This window comes from Carlito syrichta, unplaced genomic scaffold (genome assembly GCF_000164805.1).
Source record: "Carlito syrichta isolate Samal-C Ts95f unplaced genomic scaffold, Tarsius_syrichta-2.0.1 Scaffold168988, whole genome shotgun sequence".
In the NCBI taxonomy this organism is placed as follows: Eukaryota; Metazoa; Chordata; class Mammalia; order Primates; family Tarsiidae; genus Carlito; species Carlito syrichta.
In genome coordinates this window covers 4,336-19,655 of record NW_007113084.1, presented here as the reverse complement: position 1 = coordinate 19,655, position 15,320 = coordinate 4,336, and the positions used below count along the sequence as shown (strand labels likewise).

Genomic DNA, 15,320 nt, shown 5'->3' with positions numbered 1-15,320 from the left:
GCTTGTGAGGAGCCACTAAACCTCTCCGTGCCTAGACCTCCCCATCTGTGGAATGGGGTCTTTACCACCTACCTCACAGGGGTGTTGTGAGGACTTTGAAGAACAATATCAAATGTTTCTCATACTCAGATAAGGGGGAGACATCAGTGAAATCTGTTCTGTATAAAAGCTACACACCAGCCTGGGCAGCATAGTGAGACCTTGTCTCTACAAAAAATTTAAAAATTAGCTGGGCTTGGTGGCGTGTGCCCATAGTCCCAGCTACTTGGGAGGTTGAGGCAGAAGGATCGCCTGAACTCAGGAGGTCAACTCAAAAAAAAAAAAAAAACTACACAAAATGGGCAGACGTTTGGTTAACTGTGTCAGATACCTAAAATGTATGTTCAAAAAAGCATTTTCCCATCTCAGAAATATGACTTATTTCTAGATTTCATGGCTTAATTAATTTTTTTTTTTTTTGCTCTATATACCAAAGAGGCTTCATGGGTTTGTTGATGACTGGTAGGTTGCTTGCTGATTTGAGAACTAGAAAGGCTGGGTGCAGTGGCTCATGCTTGTAATCCCAACACTTTGGAGACCAAGGTGAAAGGATCACTGAAGCCCAGGAGTTTAAGTTCGGCCTGGTCAGCCGGGCTCGGTAGCTCGGCCTGTAATCCCGCGCTTTGGGAGGCTGGCGGGACTCTGCCTGAGGCCCATTTTTCTGGCTTGTGGCTCCCCAGTGGGACATTGACTGGCGCCTCCTCTGGGACCCGGAGTTGAATCAGCTCTAAGCTTGTTCTCCGGCCACACTTAGCCACACTTAGCGCAGCCTCCTGGGACAGCTGGCTGGGGCAGGGTGTAGTCAGGATAGTGACAGCCGGCTCCAGCTCTTGGAGGGAAAGTGCTTCCTCCTGTGTCTAGGCAGGATTGCGCCTAGCCCCCCTTCCCGGTAGGGGCCAGGAGGCGGTCTTGTTGCCATAGGTGGCAAGCGGCTGATGGCGGCTTTGGGTGCCGGACTGGAGGTGTCAGACGCCATCTTCCATCTGCCCAGGGCCAGGGAGCCCACCTTTATGCAGGCCCACCTTTATGGGGCGCAGATCTTCGGGTTCCCCAGCCACGCGCTGCCTCACACGTGGGGACGCCGCATTGCATTCTGCTTTGAAGAGTCCTTCCAGGGGTGGGGTGGTGAGGACATTCCCACCTTTCATCATTCCCAGGGCAGAAGCCAGCGGCTACTTGGGGATGAAAAGTGAACGATCTAAGGGCAGGATTCAGCCAGTGGTTGACTTCATGTAGTACCATGATCTTGAGATGATTTCTAGCTTTATAAATTGAGCAGCAGCGGGCCCACGGCTGAGAATCGGGTTAATGAGGTAAAGGCTTTTCAGGTATTCGCTGTGAAGGCCATGTCACCAGTTTCCGCAATGTAAGAGACTATCCAGAGATTTCTTTTTCCATTGCAGGCTTTAAAGTGGAGATTCTTAAATGGAAAATGGGTGCCACACAGAGCAAAACTACTTTGCAGCAGCGTAGGGTGATGCCTTTCTTGAGGGCCTGCGGGCTCCTGCTGAGAGTGGCCGTTTACAGAAGAGGCAGCGGGGTGAGCCTCTCGGCAGGACTGAAGGCGGAGGGGCAGCGTGCCTGTTGCCCCCGGGCTGGCGTGGACTGCCTATTGCACCCGAAAGTACACTTTATTAGTCCCATTCATTACGAGTCTGGAGGATCGATGTGACAGGGAAACACATTCCTCACCCAGTAAGTGGTGAAGCTGTTGCAGCTCGGAAAGGCTCGACCACAGCTGGCTGGGAGCAGTTCCCCACGACGGGCACGGCACACCCCGTACTCTGCACTTTCTCACTGCCTTAGGTAGTTGTCACCCACCGTAGTTGCTTTTGTAGTGGTTTAGCAAGGTTGGAAGACCTTTACCTCTGCTGTGGTGGGAGACGCGTCCTCTCCGGGCCCCTGCTTTAAAAGGTTTGGCACTTGCCACGGGCTCTAGAGACCCAGCCATCCAGAGCGGAGGTGGCCTGCCCCATCGCGAGGAGAGAAACTTAACTGAGTAATTATTCTACTCTTCTTTTTACAAGCAGAAATGTTTAATTTAAATATTTTAAATTGGATTTTCTTTCACAGATATTGACTATTCTTTCCAATTCTTAAATAAAATAAACTGTACTTGATTTCACTATGAACAACAGCGTGATTGTTGGGATGTGGGAACTCTAAGGTTATGTCCCTTCTGGATAAACTTCATGAACCTGCAGCCTCAAACGCAGAGTACTCTGTCTCTGACTTCGTCCTGAGCAGCTGTAGTGTACCTTCCTTTTGCCCTTTGGCTGCCATGGAGGTCAGTCCTGCCTTGGAATGGGAACCTCGGTGCCCTGGAGGAGCAGGGCAGGGGCGCTGGGCGCTGATGTGACTGGTGTACTTGTGATGCCAGCCTACCTGGCATGCAGAAGCCGCTTGCTGTTCAAAACCACAAAATCAAGCTAGATACTTGCTTACAATGTGACTATCTGGGCATCATTTTGCCACCAAAAATTTTAAGCTTTAGATCATGCAGATTGATTTTTCAAAAGCATTTATTAAGCTCCTCTGCGTAGAAATGGAAAACTGTTAGCAAAAACGGTTGCTGTCATACTGGGCTTCACCATCAGCAGAAGGTGAACACAGCGCATTCCAGTCACTTGGGAAAGTGGTGACGTTGTAAGGGTGCCCATCTGCCACACACGCTGGCCAGCATTTCCCCTGGTTTCCTGAGGTTGGCCCTCGCCCCGCGGGGAGAGAAGCTGTGGCGAAGGTCCTTTGCCTTTCCTTGAGTCGCTGCTCAGGTGACGGGGTGGAGGTTTCCAGTGACACTAGGTCAACAGTGGGGCTGTGATTCAGAAGAAACTGGATTCCTTCGCGGCAGTCAGACTGCACAGCCGGCAGTCTTGTTACCTAAAACTCAGGCCAGCATGCCCTGCTGGAACCACACCCATCCCGCCTCAGAGCTGGCACACAGATGCCAGACCCGTGAGGGACTTCTTGGGGATGTTCACACCTTCAGCGGTTCCCGTGTGGGTTGGGAAGTCCTCCCCAGCTCCTGTGACAGGCAGCAAGCCTTCGTGCCTTGTGAACACAAGGAACAGAATTGGCTTATAGATCTTGCTCTTGATCACTTACTGCCTTTTAAGGGAATTGCTAGGCTGGATTGCACCTGTAACCTCAGCACTTTGGGAAGCCAAGGCGAGAGCATCACTTGAGCCGAGGAGCTCAAGGCTAGCCTGGACAACATAGCAAGACCTAGTCTTGATGAAAAATAAAATTGGCCAGCCGTGGACGGTGGCATGCACCTGTAGTCCCAGTTATTGGGAGGCTGAGGTAGAAGGATTGCCTGAGCCCAGGAGGTCGAGGCTGTGGTGTGCCGTGATTGTGCTGCTGCACTCCAACCTGGGTGACAGAGTGAAAGACGCCTCAAAGAAAAAAAAAAGAAATCACCATCATGGGAACACCCTTTCCTTAAGTGTCCCAGTCTCGATGTGCGTGCTGTTAAAGCTCAACCCTGGGAACCGGTCCTGTTTGCTAAGCTGGGTGTTCCCTCTGTGTGGGGATATCACCCCCATTTGTCTGTTTGGGCCTGTGGTGATCCTTGTTTCTCAGTGGAAGCTCTTCTGAGGGGCTGCTCGGAGTCCAGCTGCTTCCCTTAGGCTCTGGCATCCTCTCTCTCTTTTCCAGGCCACTTGCTGCGTCATTCCTAAAGGACAATTTCCCATGAGCTCATCCACTCTGCTCCCCCACTTCACTGTGTCCCCGCACTAAAATACGCTCAGGCCAGGGCTTTCAGGATGGGAAGCCTTTCCGGAAGGCACCAGCAAGGGACCATGTCTCAGAACCAGAAACACATCCATCCCAGAAAGATTTCTGATCTCAGAACCGTTTGCCAGGGGATGTTTGCCAGTAAGAACCGTTTGCCAGGAGATGGTCTTATGTTGCCAAAACACCGATCAGTTGTCTCAGCAGCTTATGGTGATGGCACATTTTGAACTGAGAAGTATCAGTCCTGAATAATCCATCAGCTGCCATGCAAGGGAAGGTGGGTCGGGTCTCCACTGCGTTCCCAGCCACACACGCCGTGACACACCCCCAGGCTCCTCCAGCTCTGACTCTACAACCCCGTCTTCCGCCCGTGACTAACACATTTTACTGAGAGCAAAATACAAAAAGACTAGTCTGTGACAGTGACGTGCGTGTCACTGCACATTCTTCTCTGCCTCTGGCAAGTATTTGGGCAAACACTGACTCCAGCGAATCATCCTGCCACTTTTTTATTTCAGTGACTTGAGTCACTTGGAAGTGGATGCAGGCAGTCACCATGGCTGTTTATAAGTCAGGTGTGGGTCCTGTCTATCAGAGTCACACCTGTTACCTGGGACGTCTCTTGTGTAAGTCACTTTGCAGGCAGAGAGCTCCTTTGACTGCTTCTTTTTTTTTGAGTTGGAGTCTCACTCTGTTGCCCAGGCTGGAGTGCAATGGCATGCTCATGGCCACTGCAGGCTCCACCTACTGGGCTCAGGCGATCCTTCTGCTTCAGCCTACCAAGTAGCTGCCACCATGCCCAGCTAATTTTTTGATGTATTGTAGAGACAAGGATTTGCCAAGTTGCCCAGGCTGGTCATGAACCCCTGAGCTCAGGCAATCCTGAGCTGTGTTGAGATTACAGACTTGAGCCACCACGCCCTGCTGGCCTCTTTTTAAAAAACAATTTTTATGCTGGGTGTGGTGGCTCCTGTCTGTCATCCCAGCACTTTGGGAGATGCAGGCAGGAGGATTACCTGAGCTCAGGGGTTTGAGACCAGCCTGAGTAACATAGTGAAACCTTGTCCCTACAATAAAATCATAAAATTAGCCGGGTGTGGTGGCGCATGCCTGTGGTTCCAGCTACTTGGAAGGCTGAGACGGAAGAGTCCCCTGAGCCCAGCAGGTTGAGGTTGAGGTGGCCATGAGCGTGCCACTGCACTGTAGCCTGGGCAGCAGAGTGAGACTGACTCAAAAAAATAAAATAATACATAAAAATAATTTTTAAACTTTTTTTAATATATAGAGATGGAAATCTCACTATGTTACCAGGCTGGTCTTGAACTCCTGGCCTCAAGTGATCCTCCCACCTCAGCTTCTCAAAGTGGTAGGATTACAGGTGTGAGCCACTGCGACTGGCCCTCTCCGACCTCTCATTTTGCACACTGAGGCTCAGCCCAGGCTGCAGTACTGGTCAGCAGTGGGCTGGGACCAAAAGGAGAATGAAGATAGGAGCATTCCTGGTCCTCCCGTTGGTCTCTGAAGCCCAGTCACTGGCCCGCGCTTGGGCAGGAAAGACTGCTTACCTGGCCAGGGTCTCACTTCTCCTGCTGTCATCATACATGTTTGGCGGATTCTCTGACTGCTCCTCCCCGGGCACCTGAAACCTGGTGAGAGAGGGCAGGTTCCGTAGTCCCCAGGCTCACTCCGCACAGAAACCGAACATCAGCCAACATGTGAGGGCCGCCTGGCACTTCATTAGTTGAGTCCTCAAATGTCTTCTGAGGTCTGGAGTTCTGCCAGGGCCAGGCATCCTCGCGGAAGCCACGGGCTGGTCAGGGAGGGAAGCACAGCAGGGCCAGGTGGCACAGGGCCACCAACTGGAGACCTGCTGTAACCAGGTGGCTTGGGGAGGTTACTCTGCTGACATTCAAGCTGAGGCCCAAGGGGCAAGGATCCAAGAGACCATCCTAGGCAAGAACATTCCAGGCAGAGGCCCGGAAGTGGGAGCTAGCCTCACTTCTTTGGGAAAGGCCACTGTGACCAGGGTGCTGTGAGGAGCCAACATGGTCAGAGGTGGGCAGGGAAGGCCCCACTGTGATAGGAGTCATAGCCTCTGAAAGATGCCTGTCAGTTTCTCCCCAATGCTCCATCCCAGGTGTTCTCATCATACGCTCTCCTTAAGTGACTGCATCCAGCTTTCCGGCTTGAAGACCCTCCTGACGCAGACGACCTCCAAGCACATACTGTCCCGAGCTCCAGACTAGCTCCCACTGCCTTCCGGCATCTCTACCTGGGTGTCCAAAAGGTGCCTCGAATCCAGCACCACCCAGAACTCCACACGTCTCCCCCCGTACACGCCACTCCCATGTCCTCATCTCAGCACGTGGCATCACCTGGCTGTGTGGAGGCTGGAGGGGGCAGGGAGGGCTGACTGTGGAGCTTTTATTGGGGGTAGCAGTGGAGACTACAGTGGGTGGACCGAGACAGGGAGTTGGGTTCACAGGACTTGGGATGGGCTGGAAACAGGCCTGCAGAGAGCAGGCGCCCAGGCTGCCTCTTGGGCGTCCCGCTTGGGCACCTGCATGAAGGTGATGCCACGTGCTGAGATGAGGACATGGGAGTGGCGTGTACGGGGGGAGACATGTGGAGTTCTGGGTGGTGCTGGATTCGAGGCACCTTTTGGACACCCAGGTAGAGATGCCGGAAGGCAGTGGGAGCTAGTCTGGAGCTCGGGACAGTATGTGCTTGGAGGTCGTCTGTGTCAGGAGGGTCTTAAAGCCGGAAAGCTGAATGGAGTCACTTAAGGAGAGTGTATGACGAGAATACCTGGGATGGAGCCCCGGGGAGTACTGAGCCAAGGAGGCAGAACCAGCCGAGACCGGGAAGGAGAGGCTGGAGGGCTGGAGGGAGCCAGGAGTGCAGGGAAGGGAGGGTCTCAGAATGAGAGGACAAACATGGTGACACTCATGAGTGTTACCCAGAGGCCAAGAGAGGAGGCTCGGGTCTAGCGGGAAGGTTGCTGAGTGGAACAAGGACAGACTTGGCGCATGAGTGGAGTTGGAGGCTGGGAGGGTGGCCCAAGGCTGCTGCCGCTGACACCAGGCCGTGGTGCACTGAAGAGTGGCAGAGTGGGCCCCCACCCGGCCCCACGAGCCTGAGCTCGTGTCCGCTGATGTCATATCCCACAGATGGTGACTCTGCCATCCACACTGCAAGCCAGCTTCTCCCCGAAGCAGAGTGCACGGAGGGAAGCTGCATGGGTGGTCAGAGCACAGCTTGACAGGCTCGCGGCGGGATCAACCTATGCAGGCAGCACCCAAAACGTCACCCCTACCCCAGGGCCCCCTCCATGTCCCCCTTCAGTCCCACATCAGGACATTCAGTGTTTTGCCTGCTAACACCTCAAGCTCATTCTACTTGTGTCTCAGGTTTTGTCAGTGGGATCATGCAGCATCTGGACTTAGTGTCCACTATGCAGCCTGTGGGGTAGGAGACATGTCAACTGCTCTGGGTGGACAGGGACTCATTGAGGTTGTACAGAGTGTGATGGTTTTAACCACTCAGTGTGACGTGTTGAAAGAGTCCCTTAGAGCCAGGTTCGGTGGCTGAGCCTGTAATCCTAGCACTTTGGGAGCCGAGGCAAGTGGATTGCCTGAGCCCGCGGTTCGAGAACAGTCTGGGCAACTTGGCGGGACCTCATTTTTACAATAAATTTTTAAAAAATTAGCCAGGCTTGGTAGCACAGGACTGTAGTTCTGGTTACTTGGAAGGCTGAGGTACAAGGATCGCCAGAGCCCAGCAGGTCGACGCTGGGGTGGCTGTGAATGTGCCACAGCACTCCAGCCTGGGCAACAGAGTGAGACTCGAACTCAAAAAAAAAAAAAGAAGAAGAAAGAATCCCTTAAGAAGTGTTTTAGCAGTTTTTTCCTCCCAGATTGACCTTTGCTAATCCAGATTTTTCCTCTCTCTCTCTCTCTCTCTCTCTCTCTCTCTCTCTCTCTCTCTCTCTCTCTCTCTCTCTCTCTCATTTCCTGTCTTTTCCAAACTCACTGAGACTCTGGGAAATGGACTAGAGTGGACAAGAAGAAGAAGCCCTCTCCAGGCTGGGAAGAGGAGAGGGTAACACCAGCACCTTGGGAGCTAGAGAGCACATGAGCGAGCGGTGACTAATTCTGCAGACCTGAGACACACTGGTGGGACACTGACAGCAAGACAACTGAGGCCAGACATGGATCACACTGCAGAACTATCAGGACCTAGGAGCTGGCAGCCCCCTTGCCTTTGCAACAGGGGTTGGGTAATAGCAGGGAGGATGGGTAACAGCCAAGGTTCCTGCCATAGCTGCCTCTCCCACGGCAGCAGAAGTCTGAGGGGCTCATTCTGGAAGGGCACAACTCACAGTTGAGAATTATGCTGAAAACCAGACAATCAGGTGTGTTCAAATACCCCACAGAGAGGCCTTCCCGGAAGGAAACTGGGAAAGGACCCCAGGTAGATACTGGGGACTTCCAAAACAGCAAGAAGATCCAGATCCCCTCCAAGGAAGCACCGCCCCTGGACTCAGAGCTTCCGGCCCACCCCACTCCTGGTACAAGCAGATCATCAAGGAGGATGTGACATTGACCAGCCTTCACCATGGAAGACAGAAACCCACACAAGCAAAAAGTAACTTGGAGGAAACAGACATCAGGCAGAAAACCTGAGGGGGGAAAAAACCTATCAGATGGGTAAGATATGGTGTCCATGAAACAACAGGACGCCATGAAAAAGGAAGAATCAGGGCACAGAAAGAGCTACTGGAAATTAAAAACAAGATGGCAGAAATGAGCAACTCAATAAAAGAGTTTTGAGGTAAAGAGGAAATCTCCCAGGAAGCATAAGACAAAATAGGGCAGAAAAGGCCAAATGGAGGGCCAGCCCAGGAAGGCCGGTAGCCAACCCTAGAAATTCCAAAAAGTGAGCCAGGATCGGTGGCTCAGCCTATAATCACAGCACTCTGGGAGACTGAGGTGAGTGGATCGCCTGAGCCTGCGGGTTCAAGACCAATCCAGGCAACTTGGCGAGACCTCGTCTCTACAATAAATCAAAAATTAGCGGGGCATGGTAGCGCGCCCCTGTAGTTCTGGCTAGTTGGAAGGCTGAGGCAGAAGGATCGCCGGAGCCAGCAGGTCGATGCTGGGGTGGCCATGTGCATGCCACTGCACTCCAGCCTACGCGACAGAATGAGACTTTAAAAAAAAAAAAAGAAAAGAAATTCCAAAAAGAGAAAAGTGAAATCAACTAATTCCAAAAGAAATATGCCAAGGCTGAAGGCTATGAATTTCCAGATCGAAAAGGCCCGCCAGTACCTGACCTAATGGATGGGGCTAGACCCACACCAATGTGAAATTTCACAACACCAGGAGCAAAGAGAAGATTCTACAAACTTCCAGAGAGAATTAGTAGGTCACATCAAGCATCTGGAATCAGAATGCCTTCAGACTTCTCAACACCAGCCTTGTAAGCTAGAAGACAGTAGAGTGATGCCTTCAAAGGAGAGTCCTTCTCAGTCTAGGATTTCCCATCTAGAATTCAATACCCAGTGAAACTCTCAGTCAGGTGGAAAGGCAGGACATTTTCAGACCCGTGCTTGTCTAACACACACACCTCCTGTGCACCTTTTCTCAGGAAACTGCTGGGAGGTGGGCTCCCCCAAAACATGCAGAGGGACTTCAGGTTGCAGGAGATGGGGTGGGGCGGGGGAGTCCCCAGGAGGGTGGAGGAGGGAGATCTCAGGCTATAGCTGTGTCCCAGACCTGCAGGGCAACTAGTCCACCCTGGGGCCAGTGACTCAGAGCAGACACATTGAAGACCTGCCACCAAGATCCTTCTGCCACTGGAATACTTGATGCCAGGTACTGAGAAGGCCTGGTCCAGGCTTGGCTGTCCTAACCCTGTGTCGATGAAGTTCCTGCTCTCGCCTCCCTGTCCTGCTGCTTGGATCAGCTGAGGACCCTCATGCCACTCCCAAGAAGTGCCTTCTGCTTTGACCTACTCCTGAGGGCTGGAGATAGCGATTATGTGCCTAGAAGCAGAGGCCCAGGGCAGCCCACTCCCTGTGACTGCGTTTTGCAGCTGTCTGGCCCCACCCAGATGCCCCAACTGAACCCTCATGACCTGGTGGCCAACATCTCTGCAAAGGGTCTGAGTGTGTGGCACCTTTCCCATGCACATTCTGAAGAGCCTTGGTGGCCCTGGGAACACCCCCGGCCTCACCTGGGCTCCAGCCGCTCCTTCACCTTGGCAAGGGAGCGGACGTAGGGCGTGATCTGCCTGGTGATGGTGGCCAGGTAGGCATTCTCCTTCCTCAGCTGCAGAAGGTCGTGGAGCTGGGCTGTGGGGGCCAAGACCAGAGCATCAGGTTACTGGCTTCAGATTCTCAAGCCTGGCACCACCGAAATACCGCAGCTGTTTCCATGGCGACCTCTCGTTAAGGAGGAGGCAGCCTAGGCAGTCTGCTCCCTGAATTCTGCCCTCAGAGGCATCGCTTGGGGCCAGATAGCAGCTGGGAGGTAGAGTCATGAGCTAAGGGCAGAGGACAGGGTTGTGAGTCTCATTAGTGGCTGACTCCTCGCCTGCCAGCATGTGGGTTAGGTCCGGGACAGGAAGTTCACACCACAGTCAGCTGCTGGGACCTTCATAAATCTCCTGCTCATTGGCCACGCGCTGATAGGATTCCTCCCAGATCTGAAAGAGAAACGTCACCCGTTGGACATGGCCGTGAGCTAGAACTTCCACCAATGCATTTCTGTCTTTGGCCACTCAGAGCCAAAGCTCACCCCACCCGGCTCCACATCTTTCCAGAACCTGCTGCAGGGTCGCGTACGGCACCAGGCCAGGTCGTTTCTCCCCCTTCCCATCTTGGGGTGTCCCACGTGTCTCCCAATGCGGGAGGCTACCTCCTCGAAGACCACGCGCATGCCCTCCATGGAAGCGTGCTCCGAGGCTATGCGCGCGTCCAGCTGCAAGGACCGGCGCAGGATGTCACCCATGATCTCGGCCTTGAGGAGCGAGTGGTGCTTGGTGAGGTCCCGGTGCAGCTCCTGTACCTGGTCCTTCAGACTCTGGGTCTCCACCTGCAGGTGCTGCCCGGATGGGCCGTGGAGGCCGCATGAGGGTGTGGAGGCTGTGTGAGGGTGTGGAGGCTGTGTGAGGGTGTGGAGGCTGTGTGAGATTGTGTGAGAGGCTGGGGGAAGGCGTGTCAGAGCAAGTGAGGCCGTGTAGGCCCTGTGAGAGTGTGTGAAGGCGTGTGAGGGTGTGTGAAGCCATGGAGGACTTGTGTGGGCTGTGGAGGCCTCAGGAAAGGGGTGGCTTCCAGGCCCGGCAGCCCAGACAACTGGATCTGCCCATCAGTGCACTGTGGTGAGGAATGGGGGAGGGGGGGCCTGGCCACTCACCCGGTAGGTGTCCTCATAGTGGCGGCAGTGCTCTGTGAAGGGCGTGTCCTCACCCTTGGCCAGCAGCACCTTGGTATGACCCCGACATCTTTCCCACCGGGGAGGGGCAGCGGGGGCCGATCGGCACCTTGGGGTCTGAGCCCTCGGCCAGCCTGGGGAGAGGGCCAGTGTGGATGCAGAGTGGGGTGAGGTGGCTCCCCCCACCTTCCTGGGACCCCCTAGCTGCTTGCTGCTCTCACAGCCCCCTCAATCACCAGCAACACAGCAGACCTGCCTGGAACTAGGAAAAGCCTGAGACAAGGCCGCACTCAGTGATGTTCCCCCACCCCCATCTGCCCATCTGTTTTGTTTTTTTTTTTTTTGAGTCGGAATCTCACTGTCTCCCAGGCTGGAGCTCAGTGGCACGCTCATGGCCACTCACAGCTACCACAGCCTCAACCTGCTGGGCTCAGGCGATCCTTCTGCCTCAACCTTCCAAGTAGCTGGAACCACAGGCGCGCACCACCAGGTCCCGCTAATTTTTCGGTTTATTGTAGAGACAAGGTCTTGCCATGTTGCTCAGGCTAGTTTCAAACTCCTGAGCTCAGGCCGTCCTCTTGCCTCCGCCTCCCAAAGTGCTGGGATTACAGGTGTGAGCTACTGTGCTGGGCTCTCCCTATCATTTCCTAAAGCTCCCAGGAGTGGCCCCAGAGTCCCAAGGGCAAAGCCACCAGGATGCTGCCGGGCTGGTCCCAAGTGCATGGCGTATTCACTTCCGGGCTGGGTCCCTCTTGGTGTCCAGGGCCTTTGGACACATGCCAGGTTCAACATTTCTCCTGACTCCTCCAAGGTTTCCGCTGGGCCCAGGAATCAGGCCGCCTGTGGCCTCAGGCTACTTAGGGAATGCCCAGCCCCAGGTGTCCCAGCCCGGGGGGCTGCAGTGCCCATTGTGTGCAGTCCTGAGACCTTCCCTCCTCCCCTGGCAGAACTCTGTGCCAGGCCTGCCACCATCTTCATGTCTGGGACTTCCCAGACTCCTGCTCCCGCAAACCAGGGGCCGAAAGAGAGAAGGGCAGTATATACAGCCTTTCCCGGACAATCCTTCCTCGCTAGTGACAGGGACCTTGTGCTGCCCACCCCCTCCCCACGCCCCCACCCCTGTCGCTGCTCACATGTTAGTGCCACCCATGGGGGCTGCCGCCCGGCGCGGCCCTAACAACAGCAATGGCTCCAGGCAGCGTGCGAATTCGGCGCGGTGGTCACTGTTGATCTGGGCAGTGGAACGGGATCATGAGGCAGCCTCCACTGCCCCATGAAGCCCCCGACCCCAGCCCACGCAGGCCACTCATGCACCTTGCTGCTCTGTGCCAGCCTCAGGTGGTGCGGCCTCGTGACGATTCTCTGCAGCCTCTCCATCAGCTCCTGTGAGGGCCAGAGGGCTCAGGTGGGGGGATGGTATGGGGAGGGAGGCGGTCATAGGCCCCCAGGCACGTCTGCCTTGGGCACTTTACCTGGAAGAGGGAAGTGGTCATAGGCCCCGGGCACGTCTGCCTTGGGCACTTTACCTGGTGTCCCTAAGCATCTGCAACCCTCTTCTGGGACTTTGCCTAGACAAAGCTTCCCTATTCCCAAACCCACAGAAGAGGAGATGGCCAGACCCCAGTAGACACTGCGCTCGGGTGAGAGAGGCCTGTGCACCCTTCCTGGCTTCACTGTCCTTTGAAAGGACTCGCCTGGTCTCTAACCCGTTTTTCGATGGGAATGGAGGAAGAGGAGGTGAGCCCAGAGATCCCTGGTCCAGCTCCAAATCGGAGAGGGGAGACCTCAGGAGTGGGAGAGACTCACATAGCCCAGGTCTAGGAACTCGGTCTTGTTGGCCAAGCTGAGGAAGGATGAGCAGATGACCAGGTGGACCTGTGGAAGGGAACACTTCTCAGGGTCTGGCCAGGGGAGGAGGGACCCAGCCCCACCCCCGAGCTCTGCTTGCCTGCAGGGTGGGCAACAGGGCGGCCAGGTGGGATAGCTGCTCCTTGAAGGCCTTGTCCTTCTCTTCATATTGGCTGGGGGGGGAAGCGACCTGGTCTCTGAGGGGGGCTGCCAGGCCCCGGGGGGGGGTCTCAGAACCCCAGTCCATCACCCCAGCAGTTTTGCATGTCCTGCCCTCACCCCTTCTCTATGACCTGAGCCACCCAACCTCCTCAGCTGGATGGATGCTGGATGTCTTATTCCCCAGGTGGGCTGGGCCTGCCCAGGCAGTGAGCCAAGTGCTTGGAGGCCAGGGGGCCAGGGGAGGAGACCCCACCACTCACCTCTGCACAGCCTGCAGCAGCAGTGCCTTCCTCTCCGCCAGCTTGTCCTGGGAGAGACAGCTTGCTGCCACCCACATGTCCAGCCCTGTCGTCTCCCACCACGGGCCCACTCCCTGGGTACCAGCCACGTGCTGGCTAGGTTGGGTATCTCTGCAACCCACCAATCCTGCTAGCAGCCAGCAGCCTTCCTTCCTGCACCCATTGCCTGAAGGCCCGAGTACCCTCCCCTTTGATGTCACCTCCCAGGCCAGGCTCACGCCTGTAATCACAGCACTTTAGGAGGCCAAGGCATGAGGACTGCTTGAGCTCAGGAGTTCGAGACCAGCCTAGGCAACATAGTGACACCTCGTCAGGCTCAGCCTGTAATCCCAGCACTTTGGGAGGCGAGGTGAGTGGATTGCCTGAGCCCACAGGTTCGAGACCCGCCCGGGCAACTTGGTGAGAGCTTGTCTCTACAATAAATCGAAAACTAGTCGGGCGTGGTAGCACGTGCCTATAGTTCCAGCTACTTGGAAGGCTGAGGAGGAAGGATCGCTAGAGGAACTCAGCAGGTCGAGGCTGCGGTGGCCGGGAGCGTGCCACTGCACTTCAGCTGGGCGACAGAGTGAGACTCCAACTCAAATAAATAAATAAAGTGTAAGGACTGAACTTTCAAAGTTCTTTTCAACTCAAAATCTAAAGTCAACCAGGCTCGGTGGCTCAGCCTGTAATCCTGCACTTTGGGAGGCTGAGGTGAGTGGAGTGCCTGAGCCCACGGCTACGAGCCCCGCCTGGGCAACTTGGCGAGACCTCATCTCTACAATAAATCAAAAAATTAGCCGGGCGTGGTAGCGCGCCTGTAGTTCCAGCTACTTGGAAGGCTGAGGCGGAAGGATCGCCGGAGCCCAGGAGTTCGTGCCACTGCACTCCAGTCTGGGCAATAGAGTGAGACTCCAACTCAAAAAAAAATCAAAAAATTAGCTAGGCATGGTGGTACACGCCTGTACTCTCAGCTACTCGGGGGGCTGAGGCAGAAGGATCGCCAGAGCCAGAAGGATTGCTTGAGCCCAGGAGGTCAAGGCTGCGGTGAGCCATGGTGGTGCCATTGCATTCCAGCCTGGGCAAAAGAATGGAACTCCAACTCAAAAAATAATAATAATTTTTAAAATGTTGTCTGGGCTCAGTGGCTCAGCCTGTAATCCCAGCACTTTGGGAGACTGAGGCAAGCGGAATGCCTGAGTCCGTGGGTTCGAGACCCACCCGGGCAACTTGGTGAGACCTCGCCTCTACAATAAATCAAAAATTAGCCGGGCGTGGTAGCACGTGCCTGTCGTTCCGGCTACTTGGAAGGCTGAGCCGGAAGGATCGCCAGAGCCCGTAGGGTCAACGCTGGGATGGCCGTGAGTGAGCATGCCACTGCACTCCAGCCTGGGCGACGGAGAGAGACTCCCAACTCAAAAAAAAAAGTCACCTCCGGGATGAAGTCTTCCCTGACCACCCCATCCCTCCCCGACCAACACCAGCCTAGGGAAAGCCCTGGCTGCCCCTCCAAAACTGCGACCAAGCAGCTGGTTCAGGGCGGCTGCCCTGCTACCCTGGAGCTCCTCAAGGGGACAGTCCGTCCTGACTGCGTGGTGACCAGCTCACAGCGGAGGAGGCGGCCCAGCGGGCGGCCCGGTGCCCCCTCCTTCTGCCACCTGCATGCGGCTGAACAGGGCGTGGATGGCACCCTCCTCCGCAGCCGCGCTGCCCGCACCGCCTCCACCATGGCCTGCAGCAGCGCGATGGCTCCCGCCTGGCCGCCTGCAGGGCTTTCACGGCCTGAGGGCAGGGCGGGCCCAGGCTCGCGGGCGCCCCC

The 15,320-nt window shown here is 55.4% G+C and overlaps 1 protein-coding gene across 1 annotated transcript in view; it reads right to left on the bottom strand.

The window, feature by feature from the left end:
- Nucleotides 1-3,543: 3,543 nt before the first annotated feature.
- The window catches only part of RNF207 (ring finger protein 207), a 14,370-nt gene continuing 2,593 nt past the window's right edge, over nucleotides 3,544-15,320 (bottom strand). The window contains 15 exon segments of the mRNA XM_021709150.1: nucleotides 3,544-3,715; nucleotides 5,343-5,423; nucleotides 10,015-10,132; nucleotides 10,434-10,485; nucleotides 10,698-10,883; nucleotides 11,196-11,271; nucleotides 11,273-11,347; nucleotides 12,347-12,444; nucleotides 12,528-12,596; nucleotides 13,020-13,088; nucleotides 13,162-13,234; nucleotides 13,484-13,530; nucleotides 15,160-15,212; nucleotides 15,215-15,250; nucleotides 15,253-15,305. Of these exon segments, the coding sequence (XP_021564825.1) occupies nucleotides 3,544-3,715; nucleotides 5,343-5,423; nucleotides 10,015-10,132; nucleotides 10,434-10,485; nucleotides 10,698-10,883; nucleotides 11,196-11,271; nucleotides 11,273-11,347; nucleotides 12,347-12,444; nucleotides 12,528-12,596; nucleotides 13,020-13,088; nucleotides 13,162-13,234; nucleotides 13,484-13,530; nucleotides 15,160-15,212; nucleotides 15,215-15,250; nucleotides 15,253-15,305 (1,258 nt within the window).